This window comes from Xiphophorus couchianus, chromosome 5 (assembly GCF_001444195.1).
Source record: "Xiphophorus couchianus chromosome 5, X_couchianus-1.0, whole genome shotgun sequence".
Classification (NCBI taxonomy): Eukaryota; Metazoa; Chordata; class Actinopteri; order Cyprinodontiformes; family Poeciliidae; genus Xiphophorus; species Xiphophorus couchianus.
The window spans coordinates 4,468,353-4,480,820 of record NC_040232.1 but is presented as its reverse complement, the minus strand read 5'-3'; the positions used below and the strand labels follow the sequence as shown (position 1 = coordinate 4,480,820).

Here is a 12,468-nt window from a genome sequence, read left to right as displayed (position 1 = left end):
TCCACTGGTGCAATAAGTCATGCTTGCAGTGAAATGTTTTGAAAACAAAAGAGACGCTGATTGATTTTCAAAGGAGTCTCTCTACAATCGTACAAACAGTTATTAATGGTACAGTGGTAGAGATTGTCAGTCAGTATAAATATTTGTTTTTAATCTTGAGTGTTTTATTTTTCTTCTGAATCCATTTTAACTCTTGGCATGGTGTACTGGTTCGGAAATCTCAGCTTGACAAATAGAGAGATTGAGCGGTATAGATATTAATGATAGATTGTGTTTTAAGAAACATGAATCAAATCATGAAACTAGAGTTCATGAGGGCAAGAGCACTCTTTGCACTCTGAGTTCAGACTACTACCATCAAGAAGGTGGTTTACTTATGCCCAAAAGGCAAATATCAAACAGATACTGGAGATAATTTATTGCTTTAGCTGCAGGGTTTCGAAATGGTTTCAGATGGATCATGCTGTTGGGTTCCTGATATAAATTTGTAATGTGTGTTTAGGTTTTTTGTTTTGTTTTTCTCCTGTCCTCCGGGGAGTGGGAGTGTACTGTTGTGAAGTGGCTTTAGACTCTCCTGCAAATAAGTTGCCCTATGGGAACATAAAATACATCAAATGAAATCATCTTTTTTCGCAAGATGATAGAAAAATTATAAAAATGCAGTTTTGTATAAATTGCATTTTGCTTATGGATAAACAAGCAATTGCTTTGCACAATTACCTAGTTCAGTATCTGGTGAGTCCGGCACCTACAACCTCCAAACAGCAGGTGGAGCCAAAAGCGCTTGGAAAATGAAAGTGAAAGTGAATCTGAAAAGGTGGCTTTTCAAGTTTTCTAAACCAAATAAGAGCGTTGCCTGAAGGTGATCGAAAAAAGGTGCTGAAAGGTAGACACATGCGCAGTGAGACCGCCCCGGATTAAACTTGCGCACAGTTACTTTGCTACAAATAATAATCATAAGAAAAAAAAATGCTTCTTATAATATATCCGAACCTGGGCCCTGCTGTCGGGTCAGAGTGGGGAGGTAAAACCGCTTACCGCTCGCTGGTCCCGGGGCAATGTGAGCTGAAGAAGGATGACCTGGAGAGCCGTCATGAATTCTTCTATCGTCAGCGCAGCTGCCGCGGGGGTTCTTCTACCCAGCACAGAACCAGCACAACTCTATCACATCTTCGCATTGGATCTGCGACAGTAACTCCGCTTTGTCTCATTGGTCCGAAATCCACTGTTGGTTACACTTGAGCCGAGCGGTTCCGCAGTTCCACTCTCTCTCCCAACACACACATACACATATATACACACACACAGAGACTCACACACGCCCTCCCTGTGCATCTCTCTCGTCACGTCGAGCGCGCACTCCTCCTTCATCTCTGCAAAGGAGTTGTTTTTAGGAATTATTGTAAAAGTTTTTCAGCTGACATGTCACTTTTATTACGGGAACACCTCTGCAGCTTCACCCTGACGGAGAGATCAGATGGTTTCCCAGAAGCGTTCAGACTCAACATGATCATTTTTTTGGTTTGTTTGTTTTATTGTGTTGATTTAGCGCCTACACCGCGTGTCATCTGCATCATAATTTACAACTTTTCAGGCTGTTTTGTGGTCATTACACAAACTGCTGCCTTTTGTTGCAGCCTGTCAAATGCTTAAATTACTAAGTGGTTCCTTTGACTGGAGATTAGGAGTTGGAACAATAAAGGAAGCGTAGAATCAGTAATTACTATGATTAGTTGAAACCAGATGTTGTGTTTGCTGTATTTAAAAAACACTTTTTTTTTCTCAACTTCTTAGATTGAATCTGATGGAATTATTCTTCTATTAGATCGGTAGTAGGATTACCAGACTTTTTTCTTTGTTTTAAATTACTCCACCTCCTTCGCAGAAGGTAAAATTACTGGACATTCCCAAGATGTTTGTGCTGATATCTTTTGGCATCTTAAGGCAAATTTCACCCAATGATGAACCAGACCAGAGGTCTTTAACTGCTTTTATTTATTTCAATTAAAAATGTTTTCTCAATTTCAGATTTTGTTATTCCATTCGTTTAACTTAAACTATAATAACTTTGCTAAATACTGAGAAAATATAAGTAATCTTCTGGTTTAATCTTATTGTAGCATTTACGACAAAAAATTATTTTGGTAGTTTAACTGAACAAAAGAAGTTTCTCAGACAGGGAGAAGAAAATGTGTTTTTTTTATTTTGTTTATTCAGGTAATCTTAATTAATTCAAGAAAAACATTGCCCTTCTCCATCCCTTAGAGTAGTCAAACCGCTGATTACTATCATCCTGCATGTGTATCCTGTCTAAATTGGAAAAGGTCATGGAGACGTTGAAGGAAAAATTCCATCCTTATGAGAAAAGCCACAAAAACACATAAAAATAGTTCACAATCTTCTGGCCAGTCAGATCATAAAAACACATCTTAAAGTAATTAAGTGGGGGAAAAAATTTGTAAGCTCAACTGTATGAGTTCCTTAAGCTGTTTCAAAAAGAACTGAATGAACTGAAGTAGCCCTGCTGCACGTCAGGCTCATGTTGCGTTCTCTGTTATAGTAGACATGAAGGGTGACACATTCATCTGGCCTTGTAGTAGGGACAATCCAGCTAGCTATAAAATGACGGAAAAACAAGTGAACTCTTGTTATGGGATTTTACTAATGAACAAAAATAACAAACAGACATGATGAAATCAAACTCCCACACATGCCATACCAAAAACCTTGGACACAATAGTGGAAACATTCTTCATGAGATCTTCCCACTGATCTCTCTACAAGGTTCTCAGTACAGCAAGAGATTTTGAATTCATATATTCATATAATTTTACTAGTGGAGCTCCAACTATTAAAAAATAGAGGTGGGACTCAAATAAAATTTTTTGCCAGTGAATTGCAGGGGCTGTAATTAATTACAATTAATCACATTTTAAATAAAAAGCAACTTAAGCAAGATACTCAATTCATAAACCTATTGTATACAACCATTTAGCTTTTAAGTGTTTCTGGGACCCCTGCTTTGGAAAAAATGACATTAGCATTGGGGATGTCTGTTTGGCATTGAGATGCTGTTTTAGGCTTGAATAGCTTCGCTGATAGTCCAACACCTTTTAGCTCAATAGTTTATTCCCATCAGAATGTTTTTAGCAAAAATTTATTCCCAGTGGACCAAACCGGCGGTTTTGTCGTCCATCACGATTTTTAGCTATCACTTGTGCGTCAGATGTACAGGTGTTCCAGAAACACGCAAATACAAAGGTTCCACCCAGGAGCTTTGTATGTTAAAAAATATCCAATTAAATGAGTTAAATTTATATAATTTAGTCATTAAAATTAAAGTCCCAACCCTGTTAGAAACCAAGCATTTCAGAGAATGAATTAAAATAAAGAATGTTCAGTAACAATTTTATTGATTTAGATTCATATTAAACTTTATTCCTTCAATTCTGTGCAGAAGGGTGAAGTTTAAAATAGTTCACAACATTCCTAAAAGTCACCAGAGAGTACTGGAATGAATAAGGAGCTTAAAATAGAGAACCAGTTTAGAGTAATTTCTTATGTTGTTTTATGCTTTCTAACAGTTAGACTTTCTCAACTTTAACAGTGGTTTTGATCAACAGTTCAATCAGGCTTCATGAGGGCCCTTAAAAGATTTTCCTTAGACTTTGACTGCTTTTCACCTGATTTCAATCCAGTATACATGACCCACAACTCTTTTTGACAAGAAAAATCTCATGGGAGGAACCATTGTCATTTCTACATAATGGCAGTTATGTTTTTGTTTGCTAATACTCAAGCGTTAAAGAAAATCCACAACTACGTAACCATTCAGTCTGGATAACTTTCAGAGATCTGGCACAGATTAAGAACTACAAAAGATTTCCCATCGTATCATTTTTACACATGAAAGTACGGAAGTGTTCGTTTCAGGAACAGTTTCTTGCTGAAACGATAAAGTTTTACGTTTTAACGAGATAAAAAAAAAGTAAAGTTTTATATTTTGTTAAAACCAAAACATGTTCTTGTTTTAACGAGAAAAGTCATAACAGTAAAACGGCAACACCTTGTGTGATGGTTGAGCCTAGAAGAAACAAGTAAAGCAGAGGAAGCCGCTTTATGCCTTTTAAAACTAAATTCTGCTCCTGAATTTCAATGAAATGCTTTTGTAAAGTCCTTTTTATGCAATGCAAAAGAAATCCATTGTGTACAGGAGTTTACAATAATCTACTAGTGCCCCTCCCCCACATGATGCTAAATACTGCCTACCTTTGAAATGTTATTACATTTTGCAGACAAACTTGATCATTTAATAATATACTCCTGTTATGCTAGATGGGCAAAACAGCAGCAAGTTAAATGTAGATTATTTTAGCAGCAGTAAAAATAATTTTTGCTTTTCTATATTTTTAAGGAAAAATCATGTTATATTTATTTATATATGTGTTAATTTGTAAATATCCTTTAATAGATGGTTCTTTTATTAAACCCTACCTAACTGTGAGAATCTCATAGTTCTTAGTCAACAAACTGCAGAATGCAGCTTTTAATAGTCAGTTTGGCCTTTTGATATTTATTTCCTCACTCCTGGGTAAACTTTGGCTTTCTGGTACAGTTCATGGTTTTTCTCCGTTTGTCCTCCACTTCCTCATCATACCACATTGGTACCAGAACTGGACAAAAACAAAATGTGTAAAGCTAAAAAAAAAAAAAACACACACACACATATAAACTACTTCCAAAGATTACAAGAACATTAGGCTGCTTGAATGCAAAATGCTCTGTATTTATGCCAAACTCTGTGACTTTCACTCAGTTAAAATCCACTCTGACCATCAACTCCTCAGTCTTACTTTAGGCTGCAGTGCCATCTATCTTCAGCTCAGCCAGAGACTCCGAGGCAGTTTCATCCTCCTCTTCACCTTCATCTTCTTCCTCTTCGTCATCCTCCTCATACCCGTCATCCTCCTCTTCCTCATCGCCGTCGTCATCATCATCGCCATAGTCGTCTTGTCGGCTTCCTCCAGCTGCCAGGTTCTTCCAGTAGGCGTCGTACCCGGACGCGCCCTCATAGTCGTCGTCGTCGTCGCCGCCGGCCTGCCGACCGAACTTCAAGGTGCGAGCTGCGGGGAACAAACGGACCAATCAGATTTAGAGCAGATCTCGTTCTCTACACAGCCTCTGCTGCAGACGTGCATGTTTGCATGAAAATCAGGCTTGCACAAATTAATTCTCTGCATGAATCCGAATAATTTTCAAAAGGCTGCAGTTAGTTTGAAGGCAACATCATCAGTTTTTTACTCAAGAGTTCTCATCTCACTGTGTTCATTTTCAAGTAGGCATCCTGGAACATTTATTTTTATGCCTTGCAATAAAAGTAAAGAGGCTAAAAGAGGAAATGTGGAGTTTTAACAAGACAAGTGTTTACATATAAAAGGTGTGGGGCTCGGTTTGTGGAAAACAGACCTGCTCCTTGGAATCACATCTTGAATTTAAACAATAAAAATTACATGCAGGAGATAAAAAGCAGGGAACAAAACAACAATTGGCAGCTGTTTGTATAAAGGATATGTAGGATCCTTTTATGCAGTGTTAAAGGGTATTTCTGCCAACATGTGGCAGCACTGATACATTGGTAACATTTTTTCATTCATTTAAGTCAGATTTTTCCCCCAATCTAAATAGAGCAATCTGTGACCCTTCAGCAATTTTTGTATTGAAATCCATTCAAAATGTCATGTTTTGTTTTTCACAAAACAATATTTGCATATAAAAAATCTAAACAAATTAAAATTGTTCTTGATGACTTGGCACCAAAACAAAGGTATTTTGAAGCCTTATTTGGCACTGAGGCTCCAACAATACCCATAAACCTTTTAAAGGGGCAGTATTATGTATTTCTGAAGCACATGGTGCAATTTTATAGCACAATGAAGTAACTATGTTACCTTCAAACACTATATATATATGCATATATATATATAGTATATGACTTAAAAGAATTTTAACTTTAAAATTTGATGCCTTGAAATTGGGCCTCTGTCTCATTAAGAACTCCTGTCATCACAACATGGCTCCTCTATTAACCCTTTAACAAGGTTTTTACCAGCGATTCACTGAGAAGTAGCTCCTATAATGAGCTCGACAGAAGCTTACTGCAGTTCCACCAGGTATTTGCTAATTGCTGCTGGCTAGTTTGAAGGAGCTGAGTTGCGGAAGGCTGCTCTGTGAGGCAGAAGTTGAAAGCTTGGAAACTGCAGCTCAGAGGAGGAGCTGCGTCTCGAAGTTGTGCACCGCTGAATGGTTGCCATGGAGATTATAGGATTTCTTAAACACGCGTGAAACATACCAGTCCTGGTATGTTTTTGTTGAGGTAATAACATTATAAGTTAAAAAAGAAGCTAAAAAATAGTCAATTTTACATAATACTGACCCTTTAAGGAGTTAAAATGTGTGAATATTTTTTTTAATTACTTGTGTGAGCTGAGAAGTAAAGTAAATAAGGGTGATCTTTAGAAGAGCATTTTATTTCCATGTTACACTGGTGGACCTCCCAGGGTTCCCATAGTACTACAGCTGAGGTCAGATTTTATATTAATGTTGCCAGACAACAATAAAACTGCTACAGTTTACTATCAAATATGGAGAAAAGTTGTGTTCACTCAAGGATCTGGCTTTCAACAACTACCGCAGCTGCCCACCGCTGTGTTAAACAACAGGGACATTTTCCATTCTCTCCCCTTACACTGCAGTAAGAAAAATACTTTATAGAATTTTATGTGTAAACCTCAACAAGATGGAGCTTAAAATAATAATAAAAAGAGAAAAGAAAGAGAAAAAAGGCATTCAGGGTAAGTTGCTTGTATAAAGCCCTCTCTATAAACATTTATGGGAAATAAGCCCCTGTGCCAAGAAGTAATCAGTGCATTTTCTGTTTCACTTTCCAAAACCATTCAAGCAGGAAAAAGAGGTTGCTGCAGCTTGCTTGAATTGTCAAATTTACAGGAAAGGCAAGACGAGCTCCGGTTGTGTGAAACTCACTGGACATGCTGAGGTCTTTAGTCTCCTGGGTCTCATGGCCGCACTTCGGACAAGGTGGAGCCTTGCCTTTCTCCTGTTTGAACACTTTACTCTTGGCATGGTCGTCACAGTAACAGGCCTGCAGATGTGAAGAAAAAAAACTTTTAATACTCACTGTCCTTTCAACTATGCATTAAAAACAGAAAATGTTCCAGAAATGTTCAAGCGACAGAACGACAAAGGAAACCGACACTGCAAGGACAGAACTAAAATAATAAACAAGTTGAGTCAAGTCATTTCTGTTTTTACCCCTTTGAATAGAAAAACCAGTCATGCTGAGTAAACAAGGAAGTGGAAGAAGTCAAAAATCAATACAGAATTTACTTCCAGTTGTTTATACACAAATTTAAACACCATGAAAAAAATAATGGCCCTTTTAAAATCCCATTTAAAAGAGAAAGCAGTTTATGTGAGTTGTTTACAGAAGTTGTAATACTTCACAGTTTGAGCTACAGTAGGAGAGAATGCAGCTAGAGTAAAAGTTGCCCAAGAATGCAGCCTTGAGGAAAACCACAAGACTGAATGATTGATCAAAGGCTGAAACAGCCATTTATGCAGGTATGAAACCAACCAACCAATTCAATGTGTTAGGGTCAGTGGTGCAAAATATGGCAGGAAGCGACACAAAGGCTGCAGCAGATTTTTCTGCTTATTGGCAAATATGAAGACATTTTTGCCAGTACACAAACATGGAGATGCTTCTTTGCACCACAATGAAACAAACTTCCGGAAAACTGAAAAACAGCTGAAACAGTGAGTTCCAAGTGGACCCCGCTTAGCGGTCAATGTCCACTAGAGGCAGGAACCAGCGCCCCAGCAATGGCCAACATGAATAAGAGGGTATGCACAAGATCAACAGGGGATGGACAAAAAGATGGATGGATGATGAAGGATGGAGAAGAAGCTGGGAATAGACGACCAACCACTCTGCTCATTATTCAACAGCACAAAACCCGGCACCAGGGTCAGTGAGGAATCTGAAAAGAGCTGGAAAACTCCCAGAACAGAACACTAAAGTCAGTGAGGACTCTGCTATCCATGATGGACGATCTGTTCCGCCTCCGCCAAGGCCCCATACCACTACAATCGACAGTTTGTTCAGATCTGAAGCCTCCAGGACCAGATTTCTTGTCCTACTCTGTCATGGCGACAGCACATCAAAATGTCAAGAGTCAACATGCTGGAAATTTCCACTGATCAAAACTTCTACATTGCAAAAACGCAAAATTCTACAAAGTATTTTTGGTTTAGTTTCTACTGCAAATATCGTAGTAGATTTAAAATAAGACAAAACTAACTGAAGAGTAACTTTTCAGCAGGATATAGGCGCCCAATAATTCCATGATGGTGATTAAAAAGTACCAGTTACACTTATTTCAAGTATATTAAAATATTCGTACAAGAAACTAGCCAAAAATGCTTGGTAAGACTTTGTGTTTTGCAGTGTAAATAATAAATCAAAGATCCAGAGCCTCAAAACACAGTTCATCACACAGTCTCATCATTTCTTCTCCTTTAACTGTGAGAAGTTGCCAGATCTAATTGCTTAACCTTTTCAAATTGTGAAATGGCTTCAGAAGCGACATCTTATGTTGAACCCAGCCGCAGAGGGCACACCGATTTCCTGTTCTCTGAAGTACAGAATGGTCTTGTTCCAACTCTTTTTGTTATAAAAGTTGAATCACCCTTTAATTTGCAACCTTTGAACTTAACGTTTTCCTTTCATGCTGCTGTTGTGCAACCCTTCCACAACAGAAGCGTTTATGTAAACCTCTTACGCCTTAAAAAATGCTGAGTCAGCTTAACCTTGGTTATAATTCTTTTCTAATCTAACTGGAGAAATGCTATATCCTGTTTGAAACTAAAAAATATTAACGCGGAAATTGCTTTAAATAACTATAACCAACTGGGATCACGATGCAGAGTTTTTATAAGCTTTTCCTCATTTTGTCCCTTTTTTAAAAAAACATTTCAATGTGTTTTTTGTGATTTTGTGCAACAAGCCAGCAGAAAGTGATGCATAGTTGAGAATATGCATTATACTAATGGTATGCATTATATTAATATAATGCATTTTAATATAATATGCATTTATTAATGCTCATCATTATATTAATGCTCAACATTATATTAATGCATACCACACTGGATGGTAATACCATGTAGAAACACCTTTTGCAACAGTGACTGCTGCAAGTGGTATTTAATTTTTTTTTATCATGTTCTCTGACCCCCCCACTCCTTTTAAGTGTTTTGCTTTCAAAGAATTCCATTTAATTTACTGGGTATTGAAAATATTTTCATTTTAAACACCATGATAACTTGACCCTGAGGTAGCGCTTGCATAACAACAACACATGCTTATTTTTAGCCTTGTTTAAAGTCTAACCCATCCGCAGGAGGTCAAACGAGTTTCTGGCAAGTCAAGTTTTATCTGATCGGAGCGTTTCCTCGCAGCTGCTCAGACAGGAAAGCCTTAATCTTTAGTTTCATTTGTTCAAGCTCAGAATACCTGCAAGATTTCCTTAAATGGTGCAAACGAAAACAAAACGTACTTGCGTTAGTCTAATTTTACTTCAAAGAATATGTTAAAGGAATTTTGAGGGCCGGTCTTTTCTCGTGTGATGCATGCTGATGGGATGGATAAAATTTCCAGCTGAACATTCTCACCTTACAGCGCAGGCACGAGTGTTGTCCCAGTCTGTTACAGGAAACACCTGAAACAAAACGCAGGAAAAGATAAAAAATGCATTCACTTTCTCTCCAATGCACAAATCTCTTCCAGATATTACTCTGCAGAACAAATAATTTATTCTCCTTTTAACCACATGAATGGGCGAGTAAAACCACATGACTCACATTTAAAGGTTTCTGCCTGTAGGATTTGACAGCTGGCCTGGTGCTCAAATTGATCATCCTCACATAAAAAATTCCGACAGAAGGAACAGCGGAAAATCCGACCTCCTGCAAAGGAAATGGAGCATCCCGTTGATTTTCAGTGTTCGAGCCGATGGGATTGGTTTACAAGCAGGAGGGAGTATCTCACCGTGATCCCAGACTCCACGCTCGCACTCGATGCAGTCGGCGTCGGCCAGAGGACAAGAGCAGGCGTGGGTGCTCAGACATTTCCTACCGTGGCAGACCCAGGCTTCACAGAAGTCACACACTGCCCCCTTGTGGATAAAAACAGGTTTTACATATCTGGACAGAATAAAAAAACTGAACCATGGTTAACTGAACCACAATTGGAGAAAAACTGGCAGCATATTCCACATGAGTATTATTAGTTCAAGAAGGACCGAGGCAAAAACAAAAAGCTCTTTGTGGAAAAACTACCAGGGATACTTGGATACAATTCTTAAAGAGCTGAAAAGAAAACTTTCAAGCTGAATGCCAACATAAAAAAAGAAGCTCAATATAAAAAAAATTAAAATAGGAGGTAAAAATAAAAAGTCCCTTTCAGCCTGTTAACCAGCAGCCTGACAAAAAAATGACCAAAATTAAATCAGCAGCTGTTCTTATGGAAGATCAGGACCCCTGAAAATAATAAATAAAAGAATTCTGACTATTGATCTCACACTATTAAAGTCAGATTTCTGAGACAAGTTAGAATAAAACAACAAATGTTTAATCACAGAATTCTGAGGAAAAAATGTGATTTATTTTTTTCCTCATCACTGCTCCTATCTTCTTTAGAGTACATGCAAAAATTTGGTCTCTTTGGGAAGACATGAAAATATTTTATTTTAATCTTTGCAGTCAATTTAAAAAAATAACAGTATTGGTCAAAATTGGAATCAGCATATTAAGCATTTTAAAGAAAAATCGGTGCCCACTAGTGGAAATATGTTCTTGGCTTTTGCACACTTAAAGCTCATTCTCATTTTTTCTTCACTCTGTTCCCGACTAGTTCAACTTAATTCCCTAATAAATAAAGTCCTGCAATTAAAATATGACATAGTTATGTTCTGCACTTAATCTGCCTTTTTATAAACACTGAAACTAATAGACCAATTATGAATTACAAGATTTCTAAAGAGAAGAATGCCTTGCATTAGATAAAATAGTAGGTAGTTTCATATAAGCATATACTTTAATAAAGTGCCTAATTTTATTTAACCACAGAAAATATCTAGAACTGTATATCAAACCAGAGAATGTAACTGTTACCATCTAGTTTCTAAAACAGGTCCAGATCAGAACAAGATTTAATTATGGTTTGATATAAACTCACCACCATGGCCATTCCTGTGCTGTGGATCCCTGGATGCTTGATAACACAATCTGAAGCCTTCATGCACTTAGTTTTACCTAACAAACACAAATAAATCAACATTTATTATAACAGTAACATTATTTTACTCCAATAATTCTAAATAAAATTGAAACAGTCCATTTGTGTGTAATTTAATAAGACATAGGACAGTCATACAACACCACTCTTCAGTCACAGGCTTACTCAGATTCGTTGCAAGATTGTCTGCAACTAGAAATCTTTCTTGTCCACAAGTTTTTGAAGATACTTACATGAGTAACTTTCTTAAATGAATTAAAAATGCTTGAGATAGTGAACAATTAGGTGGAATCGGTCTGTAGCTTGATGTTTAATTTAAAGAAAAGTAAAAAAAAAAAAAAAAACTCACCACACTGAGCGCAGACAGGCAGCTTCTGCACAGAGTTACAGAAGTAGCAGAATGCCCTGTTCTTCTGCTTCCTACGAAAAATAAGCAGGAATACGTTTATTTCTCTTCAAATCAAAGTTCTTCTGAATCCGTTTCATCTGCTTTAAATACAGACTTACCGCTGACATTTGTCACATTCCTGTAAAAACACAATAAACAGTGAGGATTAGCCCGCTGCAGTGTTTGCACTGTTAGCCAAAGCAGTAGCAGCGGTAGCGGCTACAGACCATGTTCACGTTGCAGGGGTGTTTGGCCACTTCCACATGCTCCCTGTTGGCTCGGATCTGTTTCTCTCGCTCTTTGCGGTTCTCCGCCTTTTTCCTGGCTCCGGTTTTCTTTTTGGGCATCTCTGGAATCAATAATAACTGTAAGAGGAAAGAGAAAAGTTAATGGTGATCTTAGCTTTTAAAAACAGAAGTAGAAAACTAATGGCGTCCACTAATTTATTTTTAGGTCTTATTTTAATTAATGCTAGCATACAAACACTAACTCTCTCCTGAATAATAATAAAAAATGTCATTTCAGATATAAGAGGTAACTTTAAATTTTCCTTACCTCACCCAGCGAAGCTAGCGTTAAGTCCGTCTGAAAAAGGTGTCCGGTGAAACATAATGCAGTTATTTGGGTTCCGCAAGTGGAACAACAGTCATTTCTCCGTTTCTCTTGGCGCATTACCACCATCAGCTGGAATGGAGTGTGGACTGAA

The 12,468-nt window shown here is 37.6% G+C and overlaps 1 protein-coding gene across 1 annotated transcript; it reads right to left on the bottom strand.

Moving 5' to 3' along the window:
• Window positions 1–2,181: 2,181 nt before the first annotated feature.
• Window positions 2,182–12,436, bottom strand: znf330 (zinc finger protein 330). Its single transcript, XM_028016226.1, has 10 exons — window positions 12,318–12,436; window positions 11,990–12,127; window positions 11,882–11,901; window positions 11,724–11,794; window positions 11,315–11,391; window positions 10,127–10,253; window positions 9,940–10,044; window positions 9,751–9,797; window positions 7,042–7,159; window positions 2,182–5,123 (listed from the first exon to the last, which is right to left on the bottom strand). The coding sequence occupies exons 1-10, from the start codon at window positions 12,432–12,434 to the stop codon at window positions 4,855–4,857; spliced, it is 1,089 nt and encodes a 362-aa protein (XP_027872027.1). The 5' UTR covers window positions 12,435–12,436; the 3' UTR covers window positions 2,182–4,854.
• Between the last annotated feature and the right edge of the window lie 32 nt (window positions 12,437–12,468).

Bases quoted from the DNA above. Each gene is read 5' to 3' on its own strand.
- znf330 (XM_028016226.1), bottom strand. From the start codon at position 12,434: ATGCGCCAAGAGAAACGGAGAAATGACTGTTGTTCCACTTGCGGAACC. The intron at 12,128-12,317 runs GTAAGGAAAATT...TTCCTCTTACAG, and splicing joins CGCTAGCTTCGCTGGGTGAG to TTATTATTGATTCCAGAGAT. The intron at 11,795-11,881 runs GTAAGTCTGTAT...TATTTTTCGTAG, and splicing joins GAATGTGACAAATGTCAGCG to GAAGCAGAAGAACAGGGCAT.